At 34.8% G+C, this 13,007-nt stretch overlaps 1 protein-coding gene across 1 annotated transcript in view; it reads right to left on the reverse strand.

Annotated features, from left to right (window-relative positions):
- Positions 1-1,149: 1,149 nt before the first annotated feature.
- Neto (Neuropilin and tolloid-like) overlaps positions 1,150-13,007 on the reverse strand; it is an 80,514-nt gene continuing 68,656 nt past the window's right edge. Inside the window, exons 8-9 of the mRNA XM_018546311.1 lie at positions 4,251-4,388; positions 1,150-2,179 (exon numbers count right to left, since the gene is read on the reverse strand). Coding sequence (XP_018401813.1) covers positions 1,154-2,179; positions 4,251-4,388 — 1,164 coding nt within the window. The 3' untranslated portion in view covers positions 1,150-1,153. The remainder of the gene's footprint in view (positions 2,180-4,250; positions 4,389-13,007) is intronic.

The raw sequence follows: 13,007 nt of genomic DNA on the forward strand, positions 1-13,007 counted from the left end.
TAAGCAAATACAGTTGTCACTGTCTATTTAGATTGCACTAACGGTAACGTACCGCAGACACGGCTATATACATGATTGATGTACATTCTTCTATCGTTTTAACGACGACACGACTAACATCAAACCCGCGCTCAAAGAAATTCTCGTTTTTCTTTGAGAAAAGAACGTGGTGACTCGTAAAGTTAAAGCGTGTGTGTATCACTATGTAGAAAAGCACAGCAGCAGTGACGCGAAATCCGACCGTGATGTAATTCAAACTGTAAAACAAACACTAGAAAGGTATAGAAGCTCCGATCTCTTGGTCCAATGATCTTTCTGTCATGTCGATTGATCTAACAACGCATCGAAGAAAGCCGAGGGACGATTTAGCGCCGTCGAAAGAACTCTGAGTACCGACTGTTCTCTTTGAAGGTCGACCGAATTTTCTCGTAGCACGATTAGGCCAGGTGCGATACATGGGGTCCAAATTGCATCGCTCGAAGGCACTCCAGGCGATCGATGATCGCCGCTGTGGTAGATGCGTATGCGATAGACACCCGCAGTGCTGCCAAGAGAGAGATGGAGTCCTGCATCTGAATACAGGTACCCTGAAACCCTCCGGTGGTAGTAGAATAGGCAAGTCGTGTAGCTTTAAGGCTGCCTTTTCTCGCCACGGTCTCGAAATCAGCGGATCGCCCGTCGTTGTCCAACCAGTGTGATTTATTGAGCGCGACGTGGAAATCGAATCGTCGAATTGAGGCTCCGCATTAGCTTTGATTGAATTGGAACCAGACCCACTGTCACTGACCGATTTCTCTAGTTTCTTTTTAGTTGATTTACCAGCGAGTTCTTCGACAAGTCTCTCTCCAGTAGGATGGATATGAGTAGATATGTCGCTGATTTCGAATTGCTGACTCATCCTCGACGATTCGCGATCACAGAAGCTGTCACTGACCGCAAGCATCTCGTCCGATTTCTCGCGATCGAGCGCGTCGCGACGCAAGGATCAGGAGGAAGAGTTTGCCTCTAAAGTGGAACTTATCGAAGTATCGTCGTCGAGAGAACTTTGCGTAGCGACGGTTATTTTGTTCCCGCTGTCACTGCAAGTGGCCACCGGATAATTTTGACGGGGATGGCGTCTCTTGTAGGGCTCCCAATCCCCAGGACCCCGGCGTCAGTGCGTCGCGATCACGTCCGGAGCGCTTTTCGTGCTCTCTATACTGAACGGCCGTCTTTGATCCACTTCAATCACCGCTTCCGCCCGATATCTAGGATCCAATGGTGGCTGAGGCTGACGTTTAGTAGGTGTATTACCGGAGGAGTGTTGTGATGTGCTGGACGTCGTATTGCTGGAGCCGTGGCCAGATCCATATATGGAACTACCGTATCTTTCGCCGGAACCTAAAGTAGCCTGCCGTAAAAACTTGGGCGATCGTCGATAGACACTGCTGGGCTCTCTGCTAGGCTTGGGACTTTGGAATTTCTGATAGGATGGGTAGTCTAGCTGTTCCGGGTACTGGGCAGCTTGCGGTACGGGAAGTGGATAACTGGACTCGTGTGTGGACCAGCCAGGTGGCGCTGGTATAGGATTATGCTTCGGGCAAATGCCCATACTGCCGTCCCGTCCACGGGACGCCGGACTACAGCCGGAACATTGAGAGATGCTCTGTTGCTGCGAACTCTGTTGTGGCGATTGCGAGCTCGGCTGCGAGGACTGAGATTGTTGCGGACTTTGTTGTGACTGTTGACGATGAAGATGAAAATGATGATGATGATGATGATTGGTCCCGTTCTGAGAACTGGGAGCACGCACACCGAAAGTCGTGAAGCCATACGATACCATCGTGTCTGGCATTCGTGACTCAAAAAGGCTTTCTCGGGTTTGGCAGCAGTTGTCGCGCATCTCCGGCTCTTCGCTGGACTCCTGTAGACGTTCCTGCGTGGCATTGCTCACGTTATTACTCTGGTGAATATCGATGATATCGCTCGCGTTGTAAGTCATCTCGAGAACGAGATCTTTGGTATATTCCTGAGGTATCATGGTGGTAGGTGGCATCAATTCTTTGCTGGGCAAGACTTCTAAACTAGGTGACTCGCTGCCATGGTCATGTAGATCCGTTGTGGAAACCGAAATTGGACACGGAGTCGACTTTCGACCCAGTTCGTCCAAGCGATTCTCTCTGGATTGCCTTATATGTTCCTATAATAAAGTAAAAAGACGAAACGCGCATAGTAAAATGAGTATAAAGTTTATTAATTTGGAAATTCATTAATCTGTATAAAGTTTATTAGTAATCTGTATTTTTAATATATATATATATATATATATACATAATATTATTTTGTTAGTATACTTAAAAAGCAGCAATTTACCAAAATTGATTTTGATCAAAAGTTTTAACAAAAGTCACATATAGATTATTTAATTTAGTAAATAAAGGTATATTTATTTGCGTGTGAAATTGATAAAAATGTGCAAGAATAAATTATAATGTTGTTGATTTTAAATAATCTAAAGCATCCACTTCTGTTTTTATTTCATGCATATAGTATGCATATTTTTGTGCAAGAAGCTATTTCAATTAAAAATAAATCAAGCATTTTACAAAGATACATACAATTTTTCGAAGATTTAACCTTTTTACCACAAAAGATTAATAAATTTATTGTGTCAATACTTCAATATAGAATTTAGTAAAGTAAAATTAATAACTTTTATTTAATTTCTTTATTATATTTTATTATTTTTCATGAATTAATTGCTTTGTGTTCCATACAATGTGCACAAATGTGCATTTCTAGCATAAATTAAATTAAAACAAAAGTATATGCTTATTTATAATCCAAATTTATAATTAAAATGTAACAATAAATTAATAATACACTTTTTTTTATAAAAAATGAATTTATTAAACATAGTTTAATAATATATTATAGGTACTTTAGATTAATGGAAAAAATTAAAAATTTAAATACATAATTTTGCGAAAAATAATTATAAATTTTCAAGAAAGAACTCTGAAGCTTAAAAATGTTTTATTTTCAATATCATTATAAGCTTCACTTCAACGATACTTTTTCTAAGTAAAAGGATTTCCGAATCAAAATTGATAAAAGCTTCAACTTAGAGATAATGCACGAAAATAAATTATGTTACCTCTGTTTGAGATCTCTTTTAAAAGTAGGAAATTCTATTTAAAAATACTCCTTTAAGAAATAAACTATGATTTTTCTTATCACATATTCAAAAAGTACATGCAATAATATACGAATAAACTTTTTCGTCCATAACTTGTTTAAAAATAAGAAAATTTAATAACAAACGCTTAATTATATATATATATATATATTTCAATTTAGTACATTATATAAATGTCATACTGTAATAATAAAAAGAAGGAATTTGGATATTAATAATTTATATTATATTAACTTAATTATTATTCGAGAAAGTGTAACCACTTTGTGCAACTAAAATATCATCTATTTACAGTCTAATTAAACAAATACAACAGTATTTAATAGTTTATAATGAACTAAGCAAATTTATTTGTCATCAAATGGTTAAGAAAGATTATTTGACTTTAGGTCTGTTTCTTATTCCTGCACTGTCTGAATAGTGTATACAATACAATAAGTTGAAATAAAACAAACGTTATATTCACTTCAATTTGTTCCACTGTATGCATTAGTTCAGACAGTACAGGAATAAAAAACAGACCTTTAAAATATTTAAGGTAAATAAAAACACGTTAATGTTTCTTCATTTGCTTTTGCGGAAATAAATTAATTTTGAGATAAATAATAAAATGAGATAAATTACATTTCATGTAAATTGTAATAGTAAGAAATACAGACAACAAAGCAATGTCATATCACCAAGGACTTATAAACTTTACGGGCACAGTGAAATTTTACGTGATCATGAAAAGAAATGTTTCGCCTTGAAGTTGTAAGAGAGTATACTATCGTTTTTTAATCAAACTTGTAACCAAGTTTCAATTGTAACCAACAATTTTATAAATAATACGAGATGTATTTACGAAGGAGAACATCTGCAGAACAACTCTTATAAAATATCTTCTGATATATATATGGTACATGTATATATATAACAGAAAACGTTTGCGTATTTCCGTAGAGACTTCGTTTTCCGATTCCTCATTTACTATAACTGAGAGCATGATAAAGGAAAAAATAGAAAGAAAAAGAAAAAAAAAGAAAGAAAAAGAAAACTTACGATTCGCGCTGAGAAAATAAAATTCACTCACCTGGATAATACGGTGATCGCGGATGAGCTTCCGAACGCAATTGAAGACGAAGGCGAAGCTCATGCCAAACATAATTAGAGAGAAAACAACGAGGATTATAACGATGTGCTGCGAATCAATCAACCGTGAAATCTTCTTCTGCAAATAAGAAAATTCAATATGTCTTTAATATCTCTAATTGTTATTTATTATACTATTAATGCTATAAGTACAATACTTGCACCTGACTTTCAATACGTATATCTTTACTATGAAAAAATAATATTAAAGCATTTATAAATAATTAAAGGATTACTTTGGCATCACAGAAACCATTAATGACACATACGTTCCGAGAAGAGACAATGAAGTTTAATCACTAACAAACTTATATTTAATATTCACAGTGAACAAGAGGTATTTGGGTGGCGTTTCCGAACGTAGTTCTGCATTATCCTATCACAGTACCCCGTGACTCATGGTACCTCGGTCTCTCTTGTTAGTAGTTAATAACTTAGGTCGTTATTTTCATGTAAATATGTTACTGCAATTGCAGTGTGCGTTTATAACAGCAACCTTGATATTACATCAAAGCCTTGACTAATTGTCAATACTTGATAATCCGCAACGTGGTTGTACCAGTTAATAATTCAAGTTAAATAAAATATCGGGAGATAAAAGGACAGTATAAGAGAGTATTAATATCATTTCGTTCCAGCTAGAGCTTTTTCACGTCGCTTACACAAGTTTCTCTCGACAATGACGATACAAGATTCGCATAGAATTCGTCGGTGCACCTCGACATCGTGGCACGGCGTTACATCTTCTTGTCACCGTCGTTCTATCCCGTTTTCAACATTTATCGGCTACAGAGGTGTCGCGCTAAATGCCTTCGTGAAATTTCAGTAGAGCGTTACACATTACGCAGGAAGGGTTCAAGCGCAAAGGAGGAACTTGCGAAACATCGCAGCGCATAGAATGCATGAAGCAAGTATAGGATCGACGCGATCCATCTTCGTCCGTGTCTCGTCTCGCTTCTGCCTCTTGCGTGCCATCCTTTGTCTTGTAGAATGGCGACGCTGCCGCGGATTTTGCCTGTTTGCTCCTCGTTTACTTAAGTGGTTGCAGCGTGAGAGTAACTCGTTGAAATGCTACTTTATATCGCGTTTGTTGTAGTTTAAGCACAAAGTGTTTGGTACTCAACGCATTCGCAATGGATAAAGTGATTTCGCTTGACAAAGAGGGAAATAACCGGTTTAATTATTCTCTCAACAAGATTTCTTTCGTAGTAACGTAGAGTTCCCTTAAAAAGATACATCTTACGAAATCAGCTATATAACTTAAAATTTTCCATTTATTCTAGATACTTTCTGATAATATTTTATACAATGCCTTTGTTTTTATACTTCTAAAATTTATATTTTTTATATCTTTCCCATTTAACAAATTCTTGCGTGTTATGGATATCGAACGATATTTCTTGAGATTAAATCGCTCCGCTGACACAACCTTGCCTTGCATAAAACGTTGCAAATTTGCATACTCGCGCAAGTAGTAGGACTGTAATTAAATTATCAGATACACACTCTAGATGCGGCGAATAAGACTTCAGTTAAATATAAGATGAATTAAGATTACAAACTTTGTGTAATCACTTGTAGGATTTTCATGTAAATCCGTTTGCGCGAAAAATCATCCAAATTTTTACAAAAAAATATACATATCTTAATTTCTTCATCTCTATACTAATTAAATAATCATTGGAAAATCTTACCTTGAAGAAATAATGTGCTTAAATTTCAAAGATGAATAATTTTGGAAATTTGACGTAAACAAACGTATCTTTAAACTGCTTCATCGTATGACATGTCGCAGGTGATGCAAGCTATTCATCATAACAAGTGTATTTGGTAAGTTCAGCGTTTGCTGACCGAGAAACTTCGCGTGCGGAAAGTCCTGCGAACACGTGCATTACGCGACACATTGTACGCAAGTCACGTTATACATTCAATGCTTACACAGTAATAACTAATTTCAGCAGGCCAGTCTTACACGCCACTGACACAGAGTAACGTTTGCCCACATTATTGCTGTATTCGTGGATCCAGCTTGGAATGCACCGTTAAACTATGGAGTAATTTATATTGACGTCACATGTATGTTGTTCTGCACGTACATCCATGTTTGCTAGTTCAAAGAGATGCCGTCCCCTTTTCTTCCGCTTGCGTATATTTCTCCGTGTCCCAGTGGTCGTGCTATAATTTCCCGGCGTTTATCTTTCGTGCACCACCCAAGTTGCTGTGACAGCGAGAACATGTCCACTTAAATCCAAAATGCTTAACGCGACGGAAAATCAGTTTGTACGAACTTAGAATAAGTACGATAAAATTGAAGAAATGTATTATTTTTGGGATTTATTTGCATGAAAATAATGTTTAATATATAAGTGTTTCTTAACATCTTCTTTTATACATTAATGTAACGCTATAACGTCTAAAATTATTTAGTAAAATAGAAAGGACAGATTAAAAGGCAACTGAGAGTATAGACGCGATAATTAGTGCGCAAATGATTTCCAGTGTATAATATATTTATATAAATTGTTTAACAAAAATTTAGCTTTATCTAAGCTTAGTGATAATATAACAAATTATTTCCGCATTAATCAATTAATGCATTCTCATCAGTATTCATTAGATGAAACATCTTCTACAACTTCTTATAATTCAGAAGTTTCTCTTCATTAGTTTACAAAAGCTAGTAAAATACCAATATAAATCAACATCAAGGTTATTAATATATATATTAAAATTTATTTATTTTCATTTTAAAAATCTATACTTATTGTTAGTAAAAAATTTGCTGTAATTATATTAATAAAAAGTTTAAAAACATTGACCTAACTCTAACTATATATGTATATCGTCGTGTAATTTAATTACATTCTACGTATAGAGCATTCCACACGCATCCATCGATTTATAATTATATAGAGGGAAAAATTTTTTTTTTATCAATTGAATATCACGTCGTGTGGAAAACGTGCTTGGTCCAATGACCAGAGAAAGCAATATGTAATATGCCAAAATTACAAATCGTGTTCGATAATTCTGTCATTGTGTAGCAATTATGAGAATAGAGAGAATATTCTTTTTCGCTATGTCGGAATAAGATAACGCTTATCTTACAATTAGCGCGTGCGCGCGCGCGACCATCAAAATTGTTCAGCGTTACCTCAGTTGTTTTCATGTTTTCCTTTCAGTATGTTTCAGTATCTTCTCTCTCTCTCTCCCTCTCTTATACACACTCTTTTTCTTTCCCTCCCCCCCCCTTTTCACTCAAAAAGTTAAGCAGCAAAGCCGTAATGCCGTTTCGTATACAGGCATATGAGTAAGCGACAAAGGGAGGAATACGGGAAGAGAGATTGCACAAGTGGATGCTTCCTTCTGCTTCCGTGAGTTAGAGTGGTTTATTGTTATGCTCATACGCCTGGAATCATTGCACGTTTTCGTGAATGCACCGCTTTACCCGCCGCTCTTGGAAAGCCCACTACTGCGCGTAAGTGACACCTTTCGTCGGCACCACCAGCGAGAAATTGTACGATAAATGGCGCGGAGAAAATTAAGTTACTTTCAACGACACGATTGCACGAATATTTTAAGATGATCAACGAAGAAAATTTAAGAATGTTTCTGTCTCTACAAATTTATAAAACTTTTAAAGCATTTAGAGATGTATCCGTTAGTATCCGGTATCCGGTGTTATCCGTACTTTTTTTTACTATCCGATCGGATAGCCGGATATCATTAATATATCCAATTGAAATTATATTGAAATCTTGCGTCAATGTGTGTGTGGTGTAGAATTCTATTCTTTTTCGTTAACTTTTTATAGAGTTTATCTTTCCTTTTTTTTTCACGTTATGGAGATAAAAAAATGATAATATAATATATATCTGTGCAAGAAGTTTAGCTAAGGCTACATTCGGAAAACGCGATATTAACGCTGTTATGTCATTCTATCTTTATCATTCATTAAACGTAAAACAAAAATAAGATGTATATACATATACAATAAGATGTATATAATAGAATGTAGTAATACTGATAGCCATGGAATCATTCGTAGATAATAAAAATAAATATATTAATCTGAAAACAAATAATATAGAGAAAGAGGGCAATGAGCCAATAATATCGTTAAAATCTTTAAATTATAATCTAATATATTGCGAAGAATATCACATAATTATGGCGTTTCGTCCCAGCTTCCACTACTGGACTCATCAGTAAGGTATTGTAGTGGAAGCCTATCTTAGACGCCTGTTTAAGTTATTAGATCGAGAATCTATATATACAGATATACGCGTATCCAAGCACTTGCGAGAATTTTTGCGAATATCTATAGACCTCTGATGGCGATAAAAACATATTGAGCCTTATCTCAATGTACATTTTTAATTCACGCGGGCGAAATGAAGCGTTTAAAAAATTACAATTTGATTAAGGGGACGTTATTTCAGATTATTAGAATTGCGTTTCAAGACTGACGATAGTTCGGCGCGCAATTTGGGGGGAATTTTCAGATAGAGTTGCGTTTCAAAACCGACGATTGTTCGGCGCGCAAGTTGGGGGGGGAGTGGGAGGGTAATACATATATTACTTTGAATAAATATATTGCGAAGAATATTACTACGTCGACTCGCCATCAGAGGTCTATAGATATTCGCAAAAATTCTCGCAAGTGCTTGGATACGCGTATATCTGTATATATAGATTCTCGATCTAATAACTTAAACAGGCGTCTAAGGTAGGCTTCCACTACAATACCTTACTGATGAGTCCAGTAGTGGAAGCTGGGACGAAACGCCATAATTACGTGATATTCTTCGCAATATATTAGATTATAATTTAAAGAGTTTTTAACGATATTATTGGCTCATTGCCCTCTTTCTCTATATTATTTGTTTTTAAAAACATATTGAGCCTTATCTCAATGTACATTTTTAATTTGAAAACTTTGGTTTTGAAATATTTAAATGCTCCACTGTATTCTATACCTTCAAAAAGATTTTTTAACGCAAGAAAATTGGTTTATGCCTATAATGAAAATATACTGGAAAATGTTGAAACGTTATTGTGCACCATGAAAAATTTATTAATATTCAACTTTGATTACTAAACAATGTTGAAACTATAATACGTATTGCAAATAACTCCGTTCCACAGCCGGTCAATTATTATCACTATTTTTCCCTCGCTTTCCCTTTTCTGAAGTTTAAGAAATTTGTACCGAATATCGGGAAAATATCCGGTATTTGGCTACATAATTACCTTACCGGATTTCCGATCAGATACCGGTGTCACATTCTTTTTAATATCAGCTGATACCTAATATCAAATAATTTTACCATCCGGTGCATCCATAAAAATAATAAAATTATTAACTGTCCTAATTACAGCAATATACAATTATACAATTAAGTATTTTTTTATTTTCTTATTTGTAGCATAAATATATTCAAAGTAAAAGCTTCGACATTAACAACGATAATTTCTTTTATCTAAAGCTTTCTTTCTTAAAAAAAAAACTTCTTCCTTAAAAAGATTGTGTTTTTATTTTCTCAATAATGGTATATAAGAAGAAAGCTTTCTAAGAGAAAAGTATTCAGAATATCAAAAGCCTTGAATACTTTTGATAGTAACAATATTTTTTTTTTAATTTAAATTACTTTCCTTTTAAAAAACTTTTTTGAATAGAATAACGATGCAAACCACTTAATTTTTTACAATGTTAAATTGATGACTGTCAGTTCATACCTGACCGTCCGATCTACCCTAAAAAAATAGTTTAACTTTTTAAAAATCCGTTTTTCATAATAGATACACAAGGACTTGAATTTTGTCGAGACAAGATATAAGTCAAAGCAGTCGACTGTAAAAGAGTCAAAAGAGGTCAATGAGATTTTCAGTAATATATAGAATAAACCAAACAGCTCAATGGCTTTTTCAAATTTTGCTGTTTCACTGCATTATTTTGTTACACACACACATACATTTCAATAGTTTAATATTAAATAAAATAAAAGTACAATTTGTTTAGACAGAATTGTATCTCACGATAAATGCAAAAAATGACAATTGATCGCGAAAGCTGTCACTTGTATATTATTTACAATTAAATGTGATTCACGAAAAAAACATTCCTGAAAACATGTTATTTTTTACCTGTATTTTGTTCCATTACGTGATCGACATTGGCCATCGTACAAAGTGCATAAAACGACTGTCCGGATTTATGGTGATTGGCTATATCGATGCAATCCGAGTTTGACCGAATTCGAAATATGTTCCATTTTATCTGGTGATTCTCAATATTGCAAATTCACTAGAATGATATATCACTTTTTACAAATGTCGGTGTGTCAGATTTTCAAGAAATTTAACGTAACTATAAAACTTTATTTATGCGACACATTGTAATCTATCAGAATACATATTTTATTAAATTATTTCTTGCATATTTTTTTGTTGCAAATATTAATATCGCTTGATGTGAAAATTTGTATAAAGTAACATATTAGTTTATCGGTAAACTTTCGCGTGTTTTCAGAGGGGAAAATTTGTACTATTCCAGCAATAGAAATTCTTGACCATGTCGCATCGTTCGCGAACGATGTTGCGCGTAGAACGAGCTACCAGAGAGATGAAGGTACGGGAGTTATTTTAAATATTTTCGCTATTTATGGCGTCGTATTCGATGTCTGTAAATGCCAGCATTCACTCTGTAAATTCTCTGGTCTCAGGATGGTTGCTATGAATTATTAACATATGAATTAACATAGACAGCTTTTACGAAAAGCTTGTTACGTATTCGCTACAATAATAAAAATTTTTACGGAACACGTGTATACATGGTAAAATTATTCCAATAACGTCAAATACAAACATCCGATAATATCGATAAGAAATATCAGTATGGTTAAAGGATGGATTGTTGAAGAGTTATGATGTTCAACTAAAATCATGTAAACGACGATAAAGCATCGTGTTTCATTCTACAAAGTGGCCTTTCGGCAGGATACTGAACTATCCTATATAACACATGGTTTTAGTGTGTGAATTACATCTACTATATTTGAGTTGATAGAAGCGCGCTATTCATTAAGGTATTTCATGGCAGCTCGGCTACACACACCGTCCAGTCGGAACAGTGTTTAAGGTCAACAACTGTCGTGCATTCACACGCATCACTCGTGTGTCCCCACATCGAAACCTCGAAGTTCTACGTGATATCGACTTGCCATACTCCATATAGACATAGTCTAACTAGGAACGATGTTCCTGTACTTGAACGCAAATCCCGCGTCGGATGCGCAGCCCTTCTGTTTCGCCGTCTGCTAAAGTCGCGTTTCTTTCTGGGTGACAAGCAATTTCTGGAAATGTAGGGTCACGTTCAGTAAAATTTACGTCTTCCTATCTACTTCGATTCCCGTGTCAGCCCATAAAGGCATTTTTACGGGATCGGAACTATTCACGCACGTACTTCAATCGGCTTGTACTTCAATTGCGAGTAAATGTCTCTCTTTTATGCTTCCCTCACGTCAGACAGCAGAATGAATAAAATTAATATTCGGATTTAAAGCTGGAGGCATTTAATTAATGTCATTCAACGGCTCGACATAAGATTTTATATACTATAATAACACTTGATGCAAAATGCAAACGTTTTGCATTAAACTTTTATGCATGTTTTTAAAACTTCCTGTATTTTAATGATTACAACTGACAAAATGTGAAAGATAATAAATCGGAAAGCTAAAAAGATCAAGATCCACCCTGATTCCGTTAGTGTAACATTTTAAAAATCTCCTTACTCTAAAAGGCCTGATTGCACCAACGTGATTTCGATTTTAAGCGAAACTTAAACTGTCTCTGTCTCTGTCTCCCTTTCGGCTTTAAAACGAGATAGATAGAGTTTTAAGTCTCGCTTAAAATCAAAAAGTGTTGGTGCAACCGGGCCTAAAATAATTAACTATTTTACTACACGATTTATCTTGAGTTTATTGTTTCACCCTTGCAAGTCTTCTTTCTAACGATATGAAAATATTTTTCACTAAGCTGTGTAAACCTGTAAACGCTCCGCACACACGAAGTTGCTGCCGGAAATAAACGGAAAAGAAGAAAACAAATGGTAATCCCGGAAAGTTTCTGCAAGACGGAAATAATTAGTCGCTACCAGGATTACCAAGAAAAAGGTTTGAAAACCTTTCATTAACAAAGAGAAGAAATCTGTGTACGCGTGAGCACCTTGTTGTCTTTCTGATGCACTTCCTGTTTATTCCCTCATTGCTTTCCCCGTTTGATGAACGAAAAAGAGACTACTCATTAGAGAATATTTTCTTCAGTTTCTCTGTTGTTAACACATTACGTAAAGCACTAAAGTACAAATGTAAACGACTGAGAGATTGATTCACACGGAAATTATAACATTCCGTCAAGCTCTTTGTATTTCTTAATAAAAATAAAAATTACGTAATAATTATAATAGAATTTATTATACTAACATTTACTCTTCGCATTTTCCCATCTTTTTGCATAATTTAAAAACTTGATAGTAGATTTAAGCTATAAAAGATACAAATATTATAAGTACTTATAGTTAAGTCAATAAAATATTTTAGCTATAAAGTATTGAATTTTAATTAGAAATTCTCTTTGATATAGTTAAAATATATTTTTGTATATGTTTTGTTAATATAACAAAATATTTTTCTCA

The sequence above is a fragment of the Cyphomyrmex costatus genome, unplaced genomic scaffold, assembly GCF_001594065.2.
Source record: "Cyphomyrmex costatus isolate MS0001 unplaced genomic scaffold, Ccosl1.0 scaffold538, whole genome shotgun sequence".
Lineage (NCBI taxonomy): Eukaryota > Metazoa > Arthropoda > Insecta > Hymenoptera > Formicidae > Cyphomyrmex > Cyphomyrmex costatus.